We start from the raw sequence: 20,034 nt of genomic DNA, 5'->3' as shown, positions 1-20,034 counted from the left end.
GGCATTATTGAGATGGGTTACGAGTGCCCCTCTGCAACAGCCAAGCCCAGGCAGGAGATCTACCACATCAAGTATTATCTTTACCTCCTGCTATCTCTTACATCACAGGAGAGCTGGTGTGTGATTGCAAGGTCGTGCTCCATGCTTGGGGATCGTGGGAATGCTCATGGAAATGCTCTCTCCTGCTCTGCCAGCTGGAATTGTTTGACAGACAAAAAACTAGGGAAATAATAATGTTAAAAACCACTGTTAAAGTGCAACCTCAGAGAAGGTGTTTTATAGCATGGCAGTTTCAAAATAAACTGCACTGAGTGAAGGATTATCTTCTGCAGTTGCAGAATCCTTTTATGGATAACCAGAAGAACTTGTACTGACATTTTTATAACAGTATATTCATTAACAGCTGTGAAAATACATGAGCAAGACTGCTTAAGGCAGAGATTCTTAAAGGCATTCAGCCACAGCTGGCACAAGTGGCTGTGTGCAACCAAGAAAAGCCCAAAAATATCCAGGCATACACCAACGAGAAGCATATCTTTTCCTGAAGGAGAAGCAAGGCTGAACAGCAGGATTCCAGCCTTTTTGCAGAGTATTTAAATAATATTTAAATGGCTTGCCTGTAGATCCCTTAAAGCACTGAAATAAAGGCAGGTTCTGATGCATCCCTGTGCCTAAGCCTGTGGCTGTATGGTGACTTTAACTCAGCACAAATCCACGCTGGCCCAAACAAGAAGGCAATACAAAGCACACACAACTGCACAGCCATATGTTTGGGTGCTGGATGCACTCGTTATGCCCTATTTCAGAAGAGAATGGCTAATTCTACCAGGAGCAAATGCTCCTGACTCTTTCTGTGCTGGAGAAGCGAGGTTTTTAGGAACCAGGCCTGTAGTCACACACATCCTTTGGTTCCAATCTCCACCCCAGCTGGGTATATCTGGAATAGCTGTAGATATTTAAGAGGAATCACATCTAAGGTGCTAAACCCAGCAGCACACATTTCCTGATTTTACAGAAGAACGAACACTTCCAGGAACACATTTTTCTGTGATTCTGACAGTGGTATTTTAATAGGAAATTCAATAAAACTCTTACACTAACTGTGCAAGAGAAAGGTGCTCAGAATACATCTCACCTCAATACAGACATCTGAGCCCATTCATCTCTCCACTCTAATTTCACTTCTTCTAGATCTCCACTTGCTTAAAGCTGTCATTAAATTGCATATTGAAGACAGTTTCTTCACGGACCTCTAGACAAAACACTGCAGAATTCCTGCCTTTAGCCATGGAGAGGCTTATCCCTCTGCTTGGTGAGGTGATCAGACAGCTCTCTCTCAGCCTGGACTCAAAGCCAAGCGCTTTGAGGCTGCAGGACTTAATGAGCTTAGTGTTTACTTGATACCAGCCTGCTTTCCCCCATCCCACTGTTACATCCAGCACAGAACTCCTGTGGAGGAGTAGGGAGTTCAGACAGAAATTCTAAACGAAGTTTTATTACAGCTCAAGTCACTGAAGGATTTCAGAGATCATAGAAATCTCAAAGACTGAAAATATTAGTCAAGATGAAAGCACCTCTTAATAAGTTTCCTCTAAGATATCTGGCTATCTACAATCTTCACTTAAGCATCTGCTATACTGCTCCCATATACCGCAGGGCAAAACGTTATGAATGTGTCTACAGGAATGGTTGTTTAGCTTCCTCTGCCTGCATTCTGCTCTTCTCTGCAGTCTCTAGCAAATAAGCCAAGCACACCAGACACCCTCAAAACAACCCCAAGTCTCTGCTCACCTCAGCACAGCACTGAGACTGAAAAAAAATCAGTTATCTAAGAGCACAGAGGCTGTGTACATGTTTATTTACTGCCTACTACTGTATGAACGGAATAGTGTTAGAAGGCTGAGGATGGACAAATGTCCTTCAATGCAGAAGCCACAAAGAAAGAAGTCAGGAAGCTACTACAGTGTTGTTTGATTGTTTTGAGGAGGGTTTGTTGATTGTGTAGTAAACTATTATGTTTCCACGTTCCAATGCCTGAAAGAGGGGCATGTTAAGGTCATTGTTATTCAAGAGCAAGGGACTCCTCTGACCTTAAATATGTAGGCAGCTAGCATGAAAGTGGATGTAAGCTACACAGAGTAAGGAAGTCACTACAAACATTCACAGAAAATCATAGGCTGCTTTCCCAGGTTTTCCCAACTCTCCATTGCCAGCTACCCACGCTCCAGGCTTTAGAAGGCTCATTTCCAAGGCTGACCACCACATTTCACAACACTGCAGACTGAATTCTTTGGCCCCCACAGCTGTGTTTGGATGACTCCTGCTCATTTGCCTACGTTGCTGTTGAGCTCAAACAGAATTCAGCATTTTCTTCATAAAGAAAACCAGTCTGGTTTCACTTCTGCATTGTCTTCCTATATCAGCACTGCCTTGAGCTTGCTCCTGAACCAAGAGAAACCAGCTGAGGCAGCCAAGTGCTGCTGCACTGAGCACTTATTTCAGCCTGTTCTGGGAAATAAGCTACTTGGGCCAGCAAATCTTTCCAACTAGAAACCAGCATAATGCCCATCCACACCAGGTCTGGCTATGCCACACTGACCCACGCCATTTCCAGTCTCTGATGCAAGTTGAGAAGAACTAGATGACCTAAAAATGACTTCACAAGTTATGATTAAGGTAAAAAAAACACACCACTTGTAAAAACATCTATTATTTGTGCCGTGCTGCCCATGTTTACCAGTTGAACACTCTGTCTTGGCTCTGAAATGGCATGGCTGCCAGGCTCCTGGTGATGACCTGGAGGTCTGCATGCTGTTCCATACTCAGATTTGCTCCAGCCTGGAATTTGAAAAGTCACCAAACTTCAAGCATAAGCTGGCATCTCAATTTTCAGAGAACTGAAATAAAAGATGAAAACCCAAAGGGACACCGAAAATAGAATATTTGCTTAACTTAGGCAATTTGAAGCAATCACACATCAGAGCGCTTTGATCGCTGGTCGGCTTACAAGCAAAATACCTCCGTAAATTAATCCAGGACCAGAAGTACGCAACCAGCAAATGACTTTTTCTCTTCCTTTTATGTTGCAGACATACCCCAGATTGTAAATCATATTATTTCCTGCCAGTTCTCCCAACAGGAATGTCTGACTAATGTTTCAGCTTTGTGGCACTAAACACTAAATTTCTTTAATTGAAACAGATACGCGGCTTCCCATCCTCCTCGTCATTTTACTCCTTGCCAACTTCCCGAGCTCAAAAGGCAGAAGCCTCCTCTTTCAAATTACACAATAGGGTAGTATTACTGTTAGAAGCTTTAGCAAAGGGTTGAATTATTGTAACCCTGAGCAATGAGAAGCAAAGCCGTATGTTAAGCACAGGATTCCCTGCCGGCTCCCAGCACAACAGGCTGTCAGCATTCACTTTTTAGGATATGAGATGGGAAGGGGAATAACTTCATCCAATCTATGAATCCCTGCATTCATGACACTTCCATCAGCGGCACACACCCCTTGCAATCTGTTTTTCCCTTGTAATTTTTCCCTTGACTATTAACCCTCTTCTGGCAGATCCTATCTAAAGCCACTTGTAATATTGTTATAAATCACAGCTTCCCAGCAGCACCAGTGGGAGAAGGTCTGACTGCACATTTAAGAAACAATCACACGTAGTAAAAGCTGAAGATCCATTACATCATGGATAGTAATAAAGAATAGTTCTTTTAATAATCTTTGATCACAACGCTGATGCAGACAGACTCCTTCTCCTGGACTACTCTCTGGTTAGGATGGGATCCAGAGGCTTTTATCTTCCCGAATGATTACGGCCATCACATATCTTTAGTAACATTTAGCTCAATTTGCTGTTACATTAGTGCTGTGGTCAAGATCAAACAAGACAGACCAGCTGCTGAGAATGCTCATTCCACAGATGCGAAATGAGGATTGAAGATTAAAACAAAAGCAAGAAGTGATGGATTGTAAGATTTTAGCTGAAAGTGCTGTACTTGAGTTATTGTGTAACCTGTACTTAGAGAGCAAATCTACGCATCATACCAGTGAATCCTCCTCAGAGATGTTCTCCTGCAGAACATATTTCATTCTCCTCTGCTCTCCCCTTTAAAATAGCTGAGCAAGCCATGAAAACGCAGCACTAGAGCTAGTTAATGAATGAAAACTCATTCAAGCTTGTTCTGTAAACTCAGGTCTAGCTGCTGCATGCACTGACAAAGTCACCTGCATGCTTGTCAGAAAGTGAGAGGACAACCCTGACCAGCTTTTGTTCTGTGTTGGTCCATGAACTGAATAGACACAAACCTAAAAGACAGGCACTCACAAAGCACCTCTTCTTTACAGACCTTCTGCAGTGGACAGTAACTCAGACTATCTACTCCAAAGGCTTGCATAGGAACTAAAATAATCCACGGGAAGGAGAGCAAAATGAGGCAGCTTAAGTTTCATTGCCACCAGCACACTAGCGACATTGGATACTTAACACTATTTCAGGCTGACAGCACAACTAAGGCAAGTTCTGGACAGAAAGAGCAGCACTACCCAAGAGGTCTCCTCCTGCAGTTGCTCAGTGATCTCCTCAAAGCTTGCAGGAAGCCTCTTCCCAAATCCTTGCTGTTTTACCTTCAAGCAGATGCTTTCAAGTGTCCTTTGACTCAACCTCTGTGCTTTGACTTCATCACTCTTACCTCCAGGTCAGGTGAGCACTGCCCAGTGCACACAGGGCACTACCCAACATCCTTGCCCAACCTCAGAAACAATTACCAAATGGATTACAGCACACTGAAGGCATTTCCATCCAGCAGTTTCAAAACAAACCACAGCTCATTACACTACCTTACTAAAAAGCTCAGTCTCACGGAACAACTATCTGTCAAATTATTTTACACCAACCGAGGAAAACCTAACAACCCTGACAGTTTGGGGCAGGCCACTGGACTGTAACTCTCTTTGCTGTAGAAGCAGGAATTTAGCAGCTCCTGGAGCACGTTCTGCAGCCAATTTACACTCCCTGGGGCTGTGTCTCAGCTAGAGGCATTTCAGCTCCTGCTAGCACATCCACAGGTGTGATGTAAAGCCCAGTGCAAGTCTCTCATCTGTCCAACAAACAGACAAGCAGGGTGGACCAGTACCAAGGCTTTCTGGGAAAAGGCTATTCATCTTGACTTTTTTTCCACCATCACTAATGATTTCTGCACCAGTGTTTGTCTTCTGGGTAACAGAAACAATGTTTTATTTATTAAACTTGTCATTGAACATGACAATGTAATTTACTGGCTTTCATCTTCTGCCAAGAATTCCTGTGAAGCGTAAAGTTTGCAAAAAGTCATTTCCCAATAAATCATGGCATCAAGTGAATATGCAATCTATTAGCCCCACATGAAAGAGTAAAGAGGAGACAGCACAGAAAACCTGCAGACTGCAAAACCACATAGCTAACTTTTAATAAATGGGATTAAAGTCACTGAAGTTGACTGCAGAGCTGACCACCTTAGTCTAAGCAACGTTAATAAGTTTAATTAGGCTGATGTTACTTCACAATGGTTATGAGTGTCTTTTTGCTTGGTTAAAGCGTGGATATAAAACAAAGTAGCATTTTCTTCATCAGGTATTTCTACAGATAGGAGATATAAGAACGTATCCCAGTCTCGCAACCACTTTGTGAGGATGTTTATGTATCTGCCTAGCAGCTTTGCTATTGGAATAGATGCTGGCTGCAGCACAAGCACACACATACCCCACTGCAGACATCCCGGCGCAGGCTGCTTTTCTGACACTGTAACCATTCAGTGTCACTTAATGCACCCAGTAACTTAAGATGCCTCCAGATATTTCCTTGCGACTCAAGTCAGCACTGTACTTTAATCCCTTTCTGTAGCTCCACAAATACTATGGCATGTATAAGGCATCGTGCAGGTAAGCATCTCTTGCTTTCTAAAGAATGAAGGCACTGCTCCCCTGCCCCCATGTGCAGATTCACCCTGACTCACCCAATGCAGGATTATTGCTGAGCAGCTACAAGTTTTCACAGAACTTGTAACAGGAAATTGTTCAAAGGATCTTCCTGACACTGTCAGCCCTTTGGCTGAAACTCCTGTTATCTCTTTGCTTCTGCCCTGCAGATGCACCCCAAATTACTGAGTCTGTTGTCCCCATCCTTCCACTTCATTCTTTCTTCACAGGTCTGCTGCTTCTGACTACCTGGGTTAGCTCAGCCAGTGAAATAAGGCAATGGAACAGGTCTGTGGTGGTTCCCCAGCCTGATGATCTGTTTCTTGTAGATCATCATCTTGCCTTCCATCCAAATATTGCAGAGGAAGTGCCCAAATCAGTCTTTAGAGATAGACTGCTTTCTTTTTGCTGCTTCTGCTGGCACCCTTAGCAATGGCAGTACTGAGCTCAGCTTCAACAGGCCAGCCAGGTTCTGTCTGCTGTTTCTAGAAAGTAAAGTAGCAGAAGAAATTAAGAAAAAAAAATCTGTAGGAAAACACAAGATCTCAGCACATGTCATTCAGGGATCTGTGCTACAGCACATGCTGCTACCAGGAGATTCCAAAATAGGAGGTGTCAGTCCCTTTCCACAGGACAGCACTGAGGTATCAGACTTCAGTACCTCTCAAAGAAACTACTTGTTTACCAGTGGATATTCACAGCTGAATGCACAGGGCATTTAGCACCTTCAGATGGGTGTGATTAGACAGGAAATCCTTCATTTTATTTTTAAATATAAAAACTAATCACAACAAACCCAACAGCTCCTGAGATTCAGCACTGCCATTTGCCATCCTGACCATCTGTGAACGCACTGCTTGCGATGCCTTCTTTTAATCCCGGATGATCTCTTCAAAGCACTGTTTTATCCTACGTGCTGCTTGTTTCACATCCCAATCAATTTGGTCACGAAAACATCAGAAGAGGAGCTGCCCAAATCAGATGGAGATTTTTTTCCCTTGTACAAAGCGAGCTGCTCCTGGCCTGGCAAATCTGCATTCTCCTTCCAGCCAACAGCAACCTAGATTATTTTTCCATACAAGTTACATCAAAAACAAGAGAGAAAGCACACATTATTATAGCAGCAGGGAGGCACATACCCTATCACCGAACGACTACGAACAGACACGCTTACTGAGAACCTAATCAACACAGCTTCATGCTGGGCTGTTAGTGCAGCCCTGAGCTCCTGCCTGCTGCTTTGGGACTAGCTCAGCACTTTCCAGTACCCCAAAGTCTCGTAGCTGGGGTTGTAAATTCATGGGATAACTCTGGCAAGTAATCGGATGCTTGACAGGGCAGCGAGGAGACAGGGAGAGGTTATCTAATTAGCTCTCATCCCCCAGCATTCTCCTATTGCCTAAAAGGTCACAAAAGTAGGTTAATATGCCTTTCAACTGTGCCCAGTGAAATGCACCTTGCTGATTACACCTCAAAGCTTGCAAACAGTTCAGCTTCATCCAAAGGATCCAAGGGTAAGAAAAGTTTTAAACTAGGAAGCTGGTGGTTTCACCTGTACTAAGGCCATGGAATTCCCATCTCCATCCAATAAGGTATTCAAGCACCCTGAAATTCCTCCCCTTGCCATAACTCCAAGGCTTACCCAATGTTTCCATGTTTTTTCATGCTTTTCTTGCTGTTTATGTACGTGCCTGACCTACCCTTAAGACAGAGCTGCAGTCAGTGCACAATCCAGAGATGCATTTGTTTTCTAAGGTTTTAATACATTTAAGTAACAGAGACAGGTTATATTAAGGGACTTATTTGCCAATCCCAATCCACATCAGACTTCCCCTTCTATTTCATACAAAGTTATGTTACTCTATTTGACCAATTTTCACCTGACCACACTCTGCAGCACCTCCACCTGTACCAACAGCCACATGAAAGCTGTACTTGACCATCCAGCACAGCAGTCAGCATGGAGCCAAGATCACATCGCTCTCCATGCTGCACCCAAGATGACCCCTGGATTTGCACAGTGATAGGAACTGCTGGATAAGTGCAGTTTTCACCCGCTGCAGTCAGCACGATGCAGCTGATATTTTACCTCATTCCACCATTTCAGTTTTCTCATCCTTTGAATTAACTTACCAAAAGAAAAAAAAACAACAAAACCATCTCTTGTTTCTCGAGCTCGTCTCAAGTTGCCAGCACAGCCATCACACAGCCGCCTCAGCAAGCAGCAAGCTTTTTTTAAATCCAGTTATTTCCCAAAGCAAAAAGGGGAAGCCAGGTTACAGGACATCACTTGCAAGCTCAGCACTTTAACACGAAAGACAGAAAGTATCACCTGAAAGAACACAAAATTCCCAGAGGAAATAAAAAGTATTTCATTTACAGTGGCATGGATTGATGGCTTAAGGCAACCACTAAGCTCATGTCTTTAGTGCCATCTCAACCCCTTTTCCTTCCACACAAAATCCTCTTAAGTGCTCTTTTTGTTCTTGGCTAGCTGATGGTGCTAAAATTCTCAGATCCCAGGTTCTGCTTTCACCCAGACTGCTTGCCCTCCCACTTTGCAACAAGGATGTGATGGAAATCCCAAGGCACTGCACCAAGCAAGAACTCTGCTCTGCTTTCTATAACTGAAAGACCTGGAGGACATCCTCTCCGCAATCAGAGGAACAGCACCAGTAATGACTTGCTCTGCAGCCCAGCTATGAACACTTAGAGCAATTTCTTATGGGTTTAAACCAAGAGGCAGGACTCCCAAATCAACCCCGTGCTGATAAATAACACAAGCTATGCTGATGGAATATAAAGCAGCAAGGCTGAATTTGCATTCAGCAGGAATAAAGCAGGTAATTTATGGGAAGGGCAGCTGGATAAGTCAAGTGCCTACAGATGCATTCTGCAATTCCTCAGCCCAACTCGGACGAGGCAGCACAAGCTCACAGAGCACAAGCTCACAGCACGCTGCACACTTCCACTCTAAATCCTAAAGGAGGACAGCAGGGCCAAAAAGAGAACCAAATAATACAAGGAAGTCTGATCTTTGATGCCAAGGACTCAAGCCACCATTCTAGGAAACCGAGCACCAGGTATTACCTAACACAATTAAAGTAATTCTAAATAAAAGCCTATTTTAGACAATCACAGATAGGAAGCAGATCCTGTTTCTGATTCCTGAACTCAGAGATTTGTTGCATCTAAAAAGCCAGAAGGATTGGGTTGCCACTCCATTTGGCATGGAAAATTACAACTTTATAATTAGGAAACAAGCAGAGCAGCTTCCTCAAGCATTCTCCATTTTCTCCTCGTAATAAAACCTCTCCGCTCAATCAGCAGGGAGACATATTTAAAACTTGCTTGACCAGCATTCACCCTTGAATTCCTGTTCAAGTTAGAAAAGCTTTGTAATAAGTAAATAAACAAACATAACCTACCAGCAAACAAACCCTGCACTACAGCACAGCTAGGGGGACCAGGAAGGTGAGAAAAGGTTTATAATGCTCAGACATTCATTGCTCCTTCACACCACATGGATTCCACCCACAATGGAAATTCAAATTTGAAATCCCATGGTTTTAAGTGCGGTTTTCCCTCCTTCTTGCTGGAAATGGCAAAGAATTAGGAAAAATGGGCAAGCAGGGGGCTTTGGATCTTGTGCACTAGGGGAAGAGAGACAAAGGTTTGGTTGGGCATTCCAAACTCTTCAGAATTCCTTACATAAATCAACAGAAAGGAGTGAAATTATAATGCACAGTGACTGACTGAGGATACAGATGAAAACAGAAGACCAGTTTCATTTTGAGCATCTTTAACTTTCAGAATTTTGTCCTTTGTCTGGAAAAAACACAATCACAGAAGTGGGTTAGCACAGACTTGAACTTCAGCCCCAGCTGCCTGCACAGTCACCTTTCAGAACTTCACACTTAGGCAGTACAATTACTAGCTCTTCAGAAGGCACTGAAACAGCTTCATGTTGAGATAAAACTCAAGGCAGCACGGTGATGATGTGCACCAGCTCAAGGGGAGGAAAAAGAAATCAGCTCTACAATTTGAATTAGAGGAAGGGACCCTTTGGATGTGACCAAACATTCCTCCAAAGGGCAGGCAGGAGAATTCTCCATGCAGTCTGGAGCTCATCAGTCATCCTTTGCATGGGAAACTCAACTGAGAAGTCCAGCTGACAACTGTAGAACATGTCTTTTCCAAAGAGAATCCTTTAAGTACTAAAAATAGTAATTCAAAAGAGTTAAACTGTGCTTTCATTCTGGTTTATTCCCAGATATCAACTAATAAGATATCTGCACATATATTTACCATATGAGGAAATCCCATCTGAAGATCTTGTGGTTCAAGTATTGTCAAGCCAAACATTTAGCATCACTGCAATTAATAGCATTCTCTATCCCAACAATCCCCATCAACTTGATTTACTTTGAGAATTTCCCTTTTAAGACAGTATTTATTTAAGCTCATATACTTGGCTTACAAAACGTGGACTCTACAAAATAACTCAAACCAGGATTTCTCAGAAGGCACAAGATGTGCAAAGGATATGCTGTGGGCACTGAAAACCTTCCCTGACCTGATGCCTTGGGTTTCAAGAGTGACACAATCACAATCAGAAATAGACTCAGAGTTCAAGAAGAAGAGAAAGTGTTATCCTCAGTTGATTGGCTTCATAAATTTTACATTATTTTGGTAGCACCTACATAAAACAGCAGCTGTAAGTGCCAGTGCCATTTTAGCTCCTTCACGCTCCATCTGAGTATTGTCTACTAAAGCAAAAGATCCTAGGGATACTCTAAATACTAGAAGGAAACTAAAATTGAAACTGGGAATTGCACTGTCTGCACAATGCTGATTCTAAGAGCAAGGTTTTATTAACACATCACCACAGCTCATTTGCCTCTTGTAACCAAGCCCAGTGACCTTTCTTGCAGTAGACCTGGATAAACCACACTCCAGTTGCCCCACACAGTGAGCAAGCCTTCAGGTGTGTACACAGCCACCACAACACACAAATAACGGGGCAGCTGCCACAGGTTCCTACCTGAAGTCCACCCAACAGCTGAGTCTAGCACAGTACTGGAGATCCTGGTCAGGTTTCTCCCGTGCCCACTGCTCTCCGTGACTAAACATGAGAAATCAGAAGACAGCAAAAGCTTATAGCACTCACAAAACTTCTAAATAGCTTGTGCTTTATCTCCCCTAAAGAGTGATAAAGTCACACACCTCAGCTGAATTATTCTTACAGTATACTTTTGCATTCCCTTAAAAGCAGCAGGTATCACCACTGTTGTTTTACAGTACGCCTGCTTGTTTTCCTTTACTTCTTTCTCTCTGAGGATTTCTGCTAATGTAGAAGTCAGGACAGTTGCTTGGACTCCTGACTAATAAATCCTGCAGCAGGTCTCATGCACAAAGACTTCAGCCAGGCCTCTTGGCCTAACATTCACAGGTGAAGTTAGATGCTCCATCACGCCAATCCCACGCTCAGGTGCCAAGCACAGCTTTGCTGCAAGACGCACAGAATCTTGATCATAAACATCCTTCACCTTCCACCAGAAACCAAAGATCTTCATCCTGTGCCATATAAGTGGTGGGATCTCCAGGACCTTCAGCCTCCAGAGGAAAGGATAAGACACTGCCGCTGAAATTCTTACGGTTGAAGCAAAGGATTGATTACTCAACCAGCCTTTACATACAGCTAGACACATTCTTAACCTAACTATATTTGAGTAGCCTTAAAAAATGTCAAACCACAAATTCCTGAGCAGTACCAAACACTGGAGCAATTACAGCCCTAGAGGCACACCGTGTTACAGGGGTTCAGCGGGCACCCCGCCAGGTGGGCCGGGCACAGCAGGACTGCCCCGCCCTTACTGCTGGGTGCGCCCAGAGGAGATGAGACCTCCAGGGCTGCACCCCTTCCACGCACAGCACCAAAGGGAAACCGAAGGCTTTGTCCCTTGGGCGAGCTCATCCCGCCAGCACTGCGCAGCCGGACTGCGCGGCTGCAGAATGCAAAGACTCCAAGCCGAACCCTGGGAGCACCGCACACCGCAGCGGTGCCGCCCCGGACGAGCTCGGCCGCCCCGCAAGGCGTCGGTTCCTGGTTCCGCACAGCTGCGGAGGGACGCGGAGCTCGAGCAGCGCTCCGCCCGCCCGCCCGTTCCGGCTCCGTTAGACGGCGGCACCGCGAGGCGCCAGACCCTGCGGAACCCCGGGCCCTGCGGAACCCCGAGCCTCTGCCCCACCGCCCCCCGCGGGCCCTGCCCCCACCGCCTCCCCCCGGTGCAGGCCGCAGCCGGGGCCTCCCTCACCGCCGCCCCGGGGGAGGGAAAAGGAAGCGGTGGGGCGCGGCCGCGGGGCTGGAAGCGGCGGATCCCGGAGCTGCCCGCGCGGCGCTCACCATGGCGGCTCGGCGGGGCTGCGCTGGGCGGTGGCAACGGCGGCGCCTCCCGGTCCGCTCCGGTCCGCTCTCCCTCCTTCCGAGGCAGGCCGCGGCCCTTCCACTTCCGCCGTTGCCTAGGAGTGAACATCCGGGTCAGCGCCGCGCCGCCCCGCCCTCCCGCCGCGGCCCAACCAATCAGAGCGCGGCTCGCCGGCCATCGCCAAGTATGGAGCGCTGCGCGCGTACGGGGCGGGAGAGAAGGGCGGGAGGAACCATTCCCTGCAGCAGGGCGGGGGGAGCAGCGCGAGGCGCTACCAACGTCAGCGCAGGGGTGGGGAAAGCCGAGACCGGAAGAAGCGCGGCCAATCAGGTGCAGGGGGCGGGGCCTGCGCCGTTTTCGTGGTAGTGCCCGAACGCCTGAAACCGCCCTAAGGTGGAAGGGAGGGCAGGGCGTAGCGCTGCGAACTGCTGCTTGCAGGGTTAGGTGTGCTGCCGGTTATTCCTCCATTCCCTCAGTCCCAAAGGACAGGTGATGAGGAATAGTCGGCTTCTGGCTAATTAAGGACAAGGGTAATTTGAACAGCAAGCGTCCAACTTGCCTGGGAGCTTAGCTTTGATTCTGTAAAGTGTGCGTGTGCCTGCTGAAGGTGAGCAGGTGCTTGCACGGTTTGATGACTTTAGAGCTCAAGAAGCTGATACACATCTGTGAAATAAAATCAGTGGATCCGGGTGTATGGGTAAATAAAACATGTCCGTGGAAGAAATCTATTCCTAAAATACTAAATTGCCTTTCAATGATCTCAGGTAAAACCAATCCCCGTTTCTGACTGTCCTTCCTGTGCAGAGCATATCAGAGTCGATAGTGGCACAGCTCTCCGTTGCAGCTTTTTGGGAGCAATCTTTTGGGCTGTGCTTCTGAGAGTTTGGTGCCAGGATCCCGAGAACCCTCTGCTGGTGCTCCCTGGCTCCTGCATTGCAGGCTTGGCCGTGGTGAGCCAAAAGCCCAGCTCTTGTTCTGTTTGCTTTCTTTCTTTGCTGTAGAAACTGGAAATGCTGTCAAGGGGAGTCATGCATTGCTTCCTGCTCTGATGCAATGGTGTGAAACCACAGCCTGTGTGCAATTGTAATAGAACTTATGTATTCTTAAGGGAACTGCTTCATTTTTTCCTGGGAGGTGACGTTTTGTGGTACATCCACCCGCCAGGAGATAGCCAAGGCCAAGCTCTGATTTTCCACTAAAACATTATCACAGATGTTTTTGGTTCAGCTGTGAATTTTAGTAGCTCTCAGATACCAAGCAGAACCTTCCAAGAAATGACAACTCGGGCTGTGCTCACTTCACTTAACACAGAGCAAATCAGCTGCAACTTTCAGGTTCAAGGCAACAAGCTGATTTCCAGGGATGGGACATGTTAGCACGAGCTGCCCAGCAGCATGAGGTGCAACTGTTGGAGGTCATGCATTATAAAATCCAAACTGTCCTATATTGATAACTGTTGCTGTCACCAATTTTTCTAAGTTAACCTTGGCCTATATTTGGTTGATTTGTTTGTTTTAAACCTTTGGTCTTTTTGGTGCAGAAACAAAATGAATCTGGGAGGCAAAGAGTGGGAAGCAGAAGAATGATAATCTCAGGAAAAAAAAGGAGCTATGTTACTTAACAAACAAAAGCACATGAAAAAACACTACCAAACAAACCCTAGGATGGGAAATAATGTCTAGTAGAAAGGCCACATGACCTCAAAAGGCATTTCCTGCTCTAGAGTCTCCAAATTCAATTCTTTGCCAGTACTATTGAGCCTAACCTCCCTGAAGCCAGTTTGTAACATGCAGCAATTCAAGCTCCTTGTATTTCCCAGTCCCCACATCCTTCAGTCCTTACATTCCTTCAGAAGTCCCTACCAGCACTAATTAAGAAAAGGCCACCTTCATTACTCAATAGATTATTCCTTCCTTTTACAGCGTTCCACACATCTAACGTGCACAGTTTCCTTGCAGCAGGGTCTGGGAGGACAAACACATGCTCTAAACTTCACAGCTTTTGTCACAAAACTCATGCAAACTCCTCAATGACTGTTTTGCTTTTAGGTCTTTCAGCTAATGAACAGAAAAGATTTCTAGCTGCTTGCTGAAGACAGAGCAAAAGCAGATTTATGCAACCTAGTATATTTTAAACAATTTGAGATCTGAATGAACGTCGATGCCAAGAGGATGTTTTTCTTACATGTAGAAATACAAGCATCATAGATTTTGTTTTCCTGCTAATAGGTATAAAGCAGCATAAACAGCTGCTTTTTATTTTCCCAAAAATATTTGCATTAAGAAGATCTGCAGATTCCTTTTGAAACTGATGTAACATCTTTTCAAATGAGGACCAGCTGCTTGCTTTGCTTGTTTATAGCAGGACATGCTTAAGGGAATGTTTTTGTTTGTTTATTAAGATGTAGGAGCAAGCTCTTCCTTGCAATCTGCAGTGTGGAGATCTCAGCTGGCAGAAAGCTCTCTGTATGTAACTACAGTTGTGGCCATCCTACCTTCTGTTGCAGTTCTTTGAGAGGCTGACACAAAACAAAGCTTATTCAGTCTCTGAGTGGGAGACATTCAGTAGATCTGAGTGCTGTGAGGTGGCTAGCTGCACTCCAGGCATGTCCCACACCTCCCAGCATGGAGTCATCCACCTATAGCCAGGAGTGTGCTCAGAAGGCTCAGCAGCAGGCATTATTCATCTTAGAATGAGGGCCTATAAACAAAGGAAGCAAACAATTATGTTAGTTGGTGGCTTAACAGCCCTAAAACATCAGATTCATGTGCAATTAATAACAAGGCTTTTCATCTTTTAATCAGCAACTATAAAATACATATGCTCTCCCTGTACTTTTGATTATATTCAAGGAAGCAAAAGGATAAATACTTCTTTTTTAGCATTGTCACATTTAGCCAGAACTCCTTCAAACATGATATGCTTTTTATTTTATCCTCCTTGCATGTGTTGCATGCATGGTGAAACGCTGTTTATTTTGTTTAATCCAGCATTTAGCCAGGACCAAAATGTAACTGAGAACATGTTTAGAAATCAGGTCCTAAAGAAAGCTTTAACGCTTCACCAAACACTCATTTTTCCACTAAAGAAAAAGACATCTTAGGCTTCTTTTTCTTTCTTTCTTCCTCTCTTCCTCTCTTTCTCTCTTTCTCTCTTTCTTTCTTTTTTCAGTCAGATTGCCCATTTTCTTTCATGTCCAGCTTGAGGCACTTGAAAGATATGTAAACTTTTTATTAGGGGTTCTCATAAATTGAGTTTACTGCTGCAAGAGTCTCCACTTCCATCAATGGTAAAGTTTAGCTTGCTGGTTTGTATTAGTCAGTCAGTAAACCAGCAGCATCACTTGATTTGAGGCTGAAAACTGAGCGTTTCTTGGAAACTAATATAGGGAAAAGGTACCTACAATGCTACCCAATGGTTTGGAATTTCGTATTCAAGCCATAGATAGTTCTCACTATGGAAATCTTTGTACACACTGTCAAAATAGCTGCACAAACAATAAAAACCACCTCCTTCCCATTCCAATTCCAAGGCAGCTTTGCTGAGGGTACTCTTGCAATACAGTACAAGAGCTGATGAGAAAATCAAAATACAATGTTTGGTAAAAAGTGACACGCTGTCCATTTGGAGAGGTTTGAGGCACTCCTCCTCCCATACCAAGGACACTAAAACAAGGCTCCAAAACAAGACTCTTCATCAGCATCCAGGCAGATACACTGCCTGCCTTAGAGGTTCATCTGAATAACATAAAAGGCAATAAACTTAGTGGCCTGAAACATCCATATAATTGTTTATTTCAGTCCAAAAGTACCTGCCCATCCTGATGAGAACAGTGCCTTCAGAAACACCTTGCAGTTGTTTGCAGCCACACTCTTTCTGTGTCCCCTAGATTTCCACCCAGTTTTGTTTCACAGAATGTGTGATGCCAATGGGCAAATGTCAGTGAGACATATCTGAAACCTCACCACACAAAACCCAGCAGAGCCTGTTCACAACAGGACAACAAAGCTTTCTTTAAATATCAATCCCAGAAAGCAGACTGCAGAATTACTGAGATTGTTTGTTTTTCAGCATATGCCTCTTCATTTTGTATTCAGGGATGCTGTTTACTTCTGTGCTTGTGATTGCAGTTTTACCTTTATATTTTAAGCATAGAAAGTGCAATAGGAAAGACCTCTCAGAACTGTCTTTTGCCTGAGCAAAAAGAGAACATTCTTGTCAAACTTGGTCATTAACTGCACTAATAATGCCTCCAGCCTGTCATTAAAAGGGAAGCAATGAGAAGCTGATTAAATGTACCAGAAAGAAACAAAACTTTCCATTCCTTTCCTTCTTCCTTGACACGTTGCACTTCATTGGAAGTGTGCTAATATACCAGCCAAAAGAGTTGTAAGGGCTTGGATTCCTTCTTAATACAATAGTCACGGTTCACTAGTTAGAATCTGCATGGAAAAAAAGTGCTTAAAGAGTTGAGAAGGAGTACTTTCTGCAGGATTATTCATTAGACAGTCTCTATCAGCACAGTGCAATAGTACTTTTTCAACAATCAAACTAAAAAATGGATCACAAAGTAGCACACATCAAATGAAGATGTGTTGTAGTGGTGCTGATGCCTGCAAGGGAGAAAGCCAAAACACAGGAGTTAGCAAAAGTTCAGATCAATCTTTCCATGCAAGTGCTTTCCTTCAGGTTCCTGAACCAAACTTCATATTCATGGCAAAAGCAGCTTAAAGCAGAATTAGCACAACGAGCTGTGACACATCTTGTTCCATTTTTTAAAGTTCCACTTCAATCAGCCGTACCTGACAACTGTAACCAGCAGTACTGCACTGCTGAATGTAACTGAATGTAACATTACATCAGCTTTGCAAAACTGGCATGAAAATACATTAGCACAGACACAGGATGGACTTATTAATGTGAATGTGATCACTATGAAAGGGCTGAATGATCACTCTGCATCACAAGCTGTGTTTCCTAATGCAGTACCTCAGTCCTTAGCCTATTGTTCATCCCCACAGTATCTGAGTGCCTTCCACATAAAATCAATAAGAATACAAAGTAGACTTAATGGAGTCTCTGGCACTTTTCCCACTTGAAGGCAATGTCCTGCTGAGGAGGGGTTTCTTTTTCCTCAGAATTTGGATTTAGACTTCTTTTTGTTGTGGCTCGAGTAGCAAGGAGGCTTTCAAAGAGGAAAATAAGCATCAGTATCTGCTGGCAAACACTGGTGTATATTCCTCACTAAGCGTGAAGAAAAAATAACCAAAGTGGTGACCAAGAGAAGTTTCCAGCCTGGGTTTCATTCTCTCTGTGAAAGAAGCAGTCTGAGAGCAAGTGAGGACCCACTATGGCTGTGTCATCCAATTCAAGCAGATAACTCCTACGCTGCTGTCTTCCTATGCAAATTACTGCTGCTCTTGGCAGAAAAAAAAAGTGTGTGTGGGAGGGGATTCATGTTATTTAATAAATATGCGAGAACTTACATGTGTATTCTTTGGAAAAGAGGAGTTTGGGAACACATTTATGCCCAACAGGGAACTGACAAGAGAGATGCTATAGGATTGTTTGAAAACATGCCTTGCACCAGAAGAGGCAATATAGTCATTCCAGGCAAAAGTCAGGATTTAAAAGAAAGCCAGTTGTAGTTTTGTAACAAAATTATTGAGGTGAATGTGAATTTGTCCTATATTGCATTATGCACAAGCTAGGGCAAAGGGTGAAAAGATGAGTAACAGCCTGAAGGGTTGAGCTGTGGTTGGTGTAGCACCAGGGAGGCTCTCCACCTCTGGGTACAAGCAGGAACTGTGCCCTCTGCAAGCTTCTGTGCAGCTTCTTCCCTAGGGAAATACAATTCTTCCCAGCTCTTCCTCTTGATTGCTTGATGGCCATCTGTTGAACTACAATCCACAGTGTATTTATGTCAATCCCTAATGTTTAACTGTGAACAATCCCATTATTTTAATACTTTAAGTGAGGTATACAATTAAGTCAATGAGTGATAGAAGATCTGAACTATTACAGTTTGATTTCCATCAGAGAAAGGTAGGGATTTTTGAAGCTTCTTTCAGTGCTCATCCTCCTCTATCTGTTCATTTTTATTTTCTGTGCTGACAAAAAGACTGGAAAGGAAGGAGAAGAGAGTGCAAGGGAAGAAGGGAGGGAAGGTAGCTCACACCAGACTGTGAAATGTAAAACAGGTTTTTCAAAACCACGTGTTCTAAACATCACCTTGGAGTCATACAATAATAAATACTCCATATTAAACTGAGAGGGTCCAATTGCCAAGTTACTATAGCAATGGGGAGAAAAGGCTGTCTTTGGACACATTCTCTCCTGCTTTAGTTTTCCTTTGGGTGAGCCGGGGAGAAGGGGTGCAGAGAATGTGTTCTAGATTGTTAATGTATAACATTTTCCAGAGACCCTTCTCATCAGTCAGTGACTCCAGGATTTAAAAGAAGCAGACATTTCTCAGAAGAAATCTGGACATCCAAAACAATTACACTGAACTATTCCATCTCCTTAGAAGGGATTTAAAGCATCAGGTTCCTGACACCAGGCTGTCAAAATACTTCAAGACCCATTACAGAGCAACATGACCCTTTATAAATCGTCTTACAGCCCAACAGCTCACCACCACTTCCTTCATCCGTGAAGAAACTGCATTCCAGCAACTCGAAAAGCCTGAAAATGAGTAAGTGTGAAGTGAGACTAAACATTGGCAATAACAAATACCCAGCACACGCCAAAGAGAAGACGGTACTTCTGGGTTGTTTTTTAAATATTGATTGCTAGAATTTAAACTGGGGGGAAAAAGAAAAGAATTATCTGGATGCTTCAAATATCTTTTCCCTCCTAATATTTTTCAGAGCTGAGCGTGCCTGGAAATAGAAGGGTGGAGTTGGCACACTGGGATGTACCACAGGATCAGCAGTTTCAAAAAACACTCCTTCATCCGGTCAGGGAAAAAATTGCTTGATGCTGCTGGTATTTTTATAAGCAATTTGATGCATGGCTCTATTTTTGATACTGACCCCAATGTGAAGTGATGCGAGTACAGTTGGATGGGAAAGAGGAGAAAATGAGGCTCCCTTTAAAGGGGAAACAAGATTTGCCTTCTCCAGTGAAAGCTTTAAAAGCTGCAAGGGTTTGGTTTAACCATGTGCTTTCCAAAAACCTAAATAAATAAATAAGGTTGTTAACTAAGTGTAACTTATGTTTGTTAGAGCCAGTTACGAACATCTCATGCATTGGTGAAGGAGTGAAATCAATGCCTCCCACCATTGCTTTAGGTCAAGAACAGTTACACCTTTAAGACAAACCAAAGTGCACAAAGGATAATAATAAATAACTTCAGAAAATTTTCACCCAGTTTTGAAAGTTCTGTCATTCATTTGTCAGCTCGGTCTTTCTCTTACTTTTTAAAGAACATCCAGTTCTCTAAAACAGAGCCTTCTCCTCCCTAAGTTGAACTTCATCAAAACAAGTAAACACTGTTAAAAATTCATATTAACTGAAGATATGATTACTTGAAAAACACACTTTTATTTCTTCTTTTAACAAAGCTTCTAGAGTAGGACTTACAGAAAAAAGGGAAAAAAAGTGCTACACAGCACTCATTACAGTAAGCTTGAAACTATTTAC

General features: G+C 43.9%; 1 protein-coding gene and 1 long non-coding RNA gene across 3 annotated transcripts in view; one reads left to right on the top strand and one right to left on the bottom strand.

Annotated features, from left to right (window-relative positions):
- The window catches only part of CAPZB (capping actin protein of muscle Z-line subunit beta), a 52,595-nt gene extending 40,075 nt beyond the window's left edge, over nucleotides 1-12,520 (bottom strand). The window contains exon 1 of one of the 2 annotated variants that reach the window (XM_090123102.1): nucleotides 12,369-12,520. In XM_090123102.1, coding sequence (XP_089979228.1) covers nucleotides 12,369-12,371 — 3 coding nt within the window. In that variant the 5' untranslated portion in view covers nucleotides 12,372-12,520. The remainder of the gene's footprint in view (nucleotides 1-12,368) is intronic. The other variant, XM_031613367.2, reaches the window with a different exon arrangement.
- LOC149915256 (uncharacterized) lies at nucleotides 12,466-19,720 on the top strand. Its single transcript, XR_016459419.1, has 3 exons — nucleotides 12,466-12,574; nucleotides 18,810-19,084; nucleotides 19,260-19,720. It is a non-coding gene; the product is annotated as an uncharacterized LOC149915256 (long non-coding RNA).
- Nucleotides 19,721-20,034: the final 314 nt, after the last annotated feature.

Source organism: Phasianus colchicus, chromosome 22 (assembly GCF_987193195.1).
Source record: "Phasianus colchicus chromosome 22, bPhaCol1.hap1.1, whole genome shotgun sequence".
Lineage (NCBI taxonomy): Eukaryota > Metazoa > Chordata > Aves > Galliformes > Phasianidae > Phasianus > Phasianus colchicus.
This window is presented reverse-complemented; position numbering and strand designations above follow the sequence as displayed.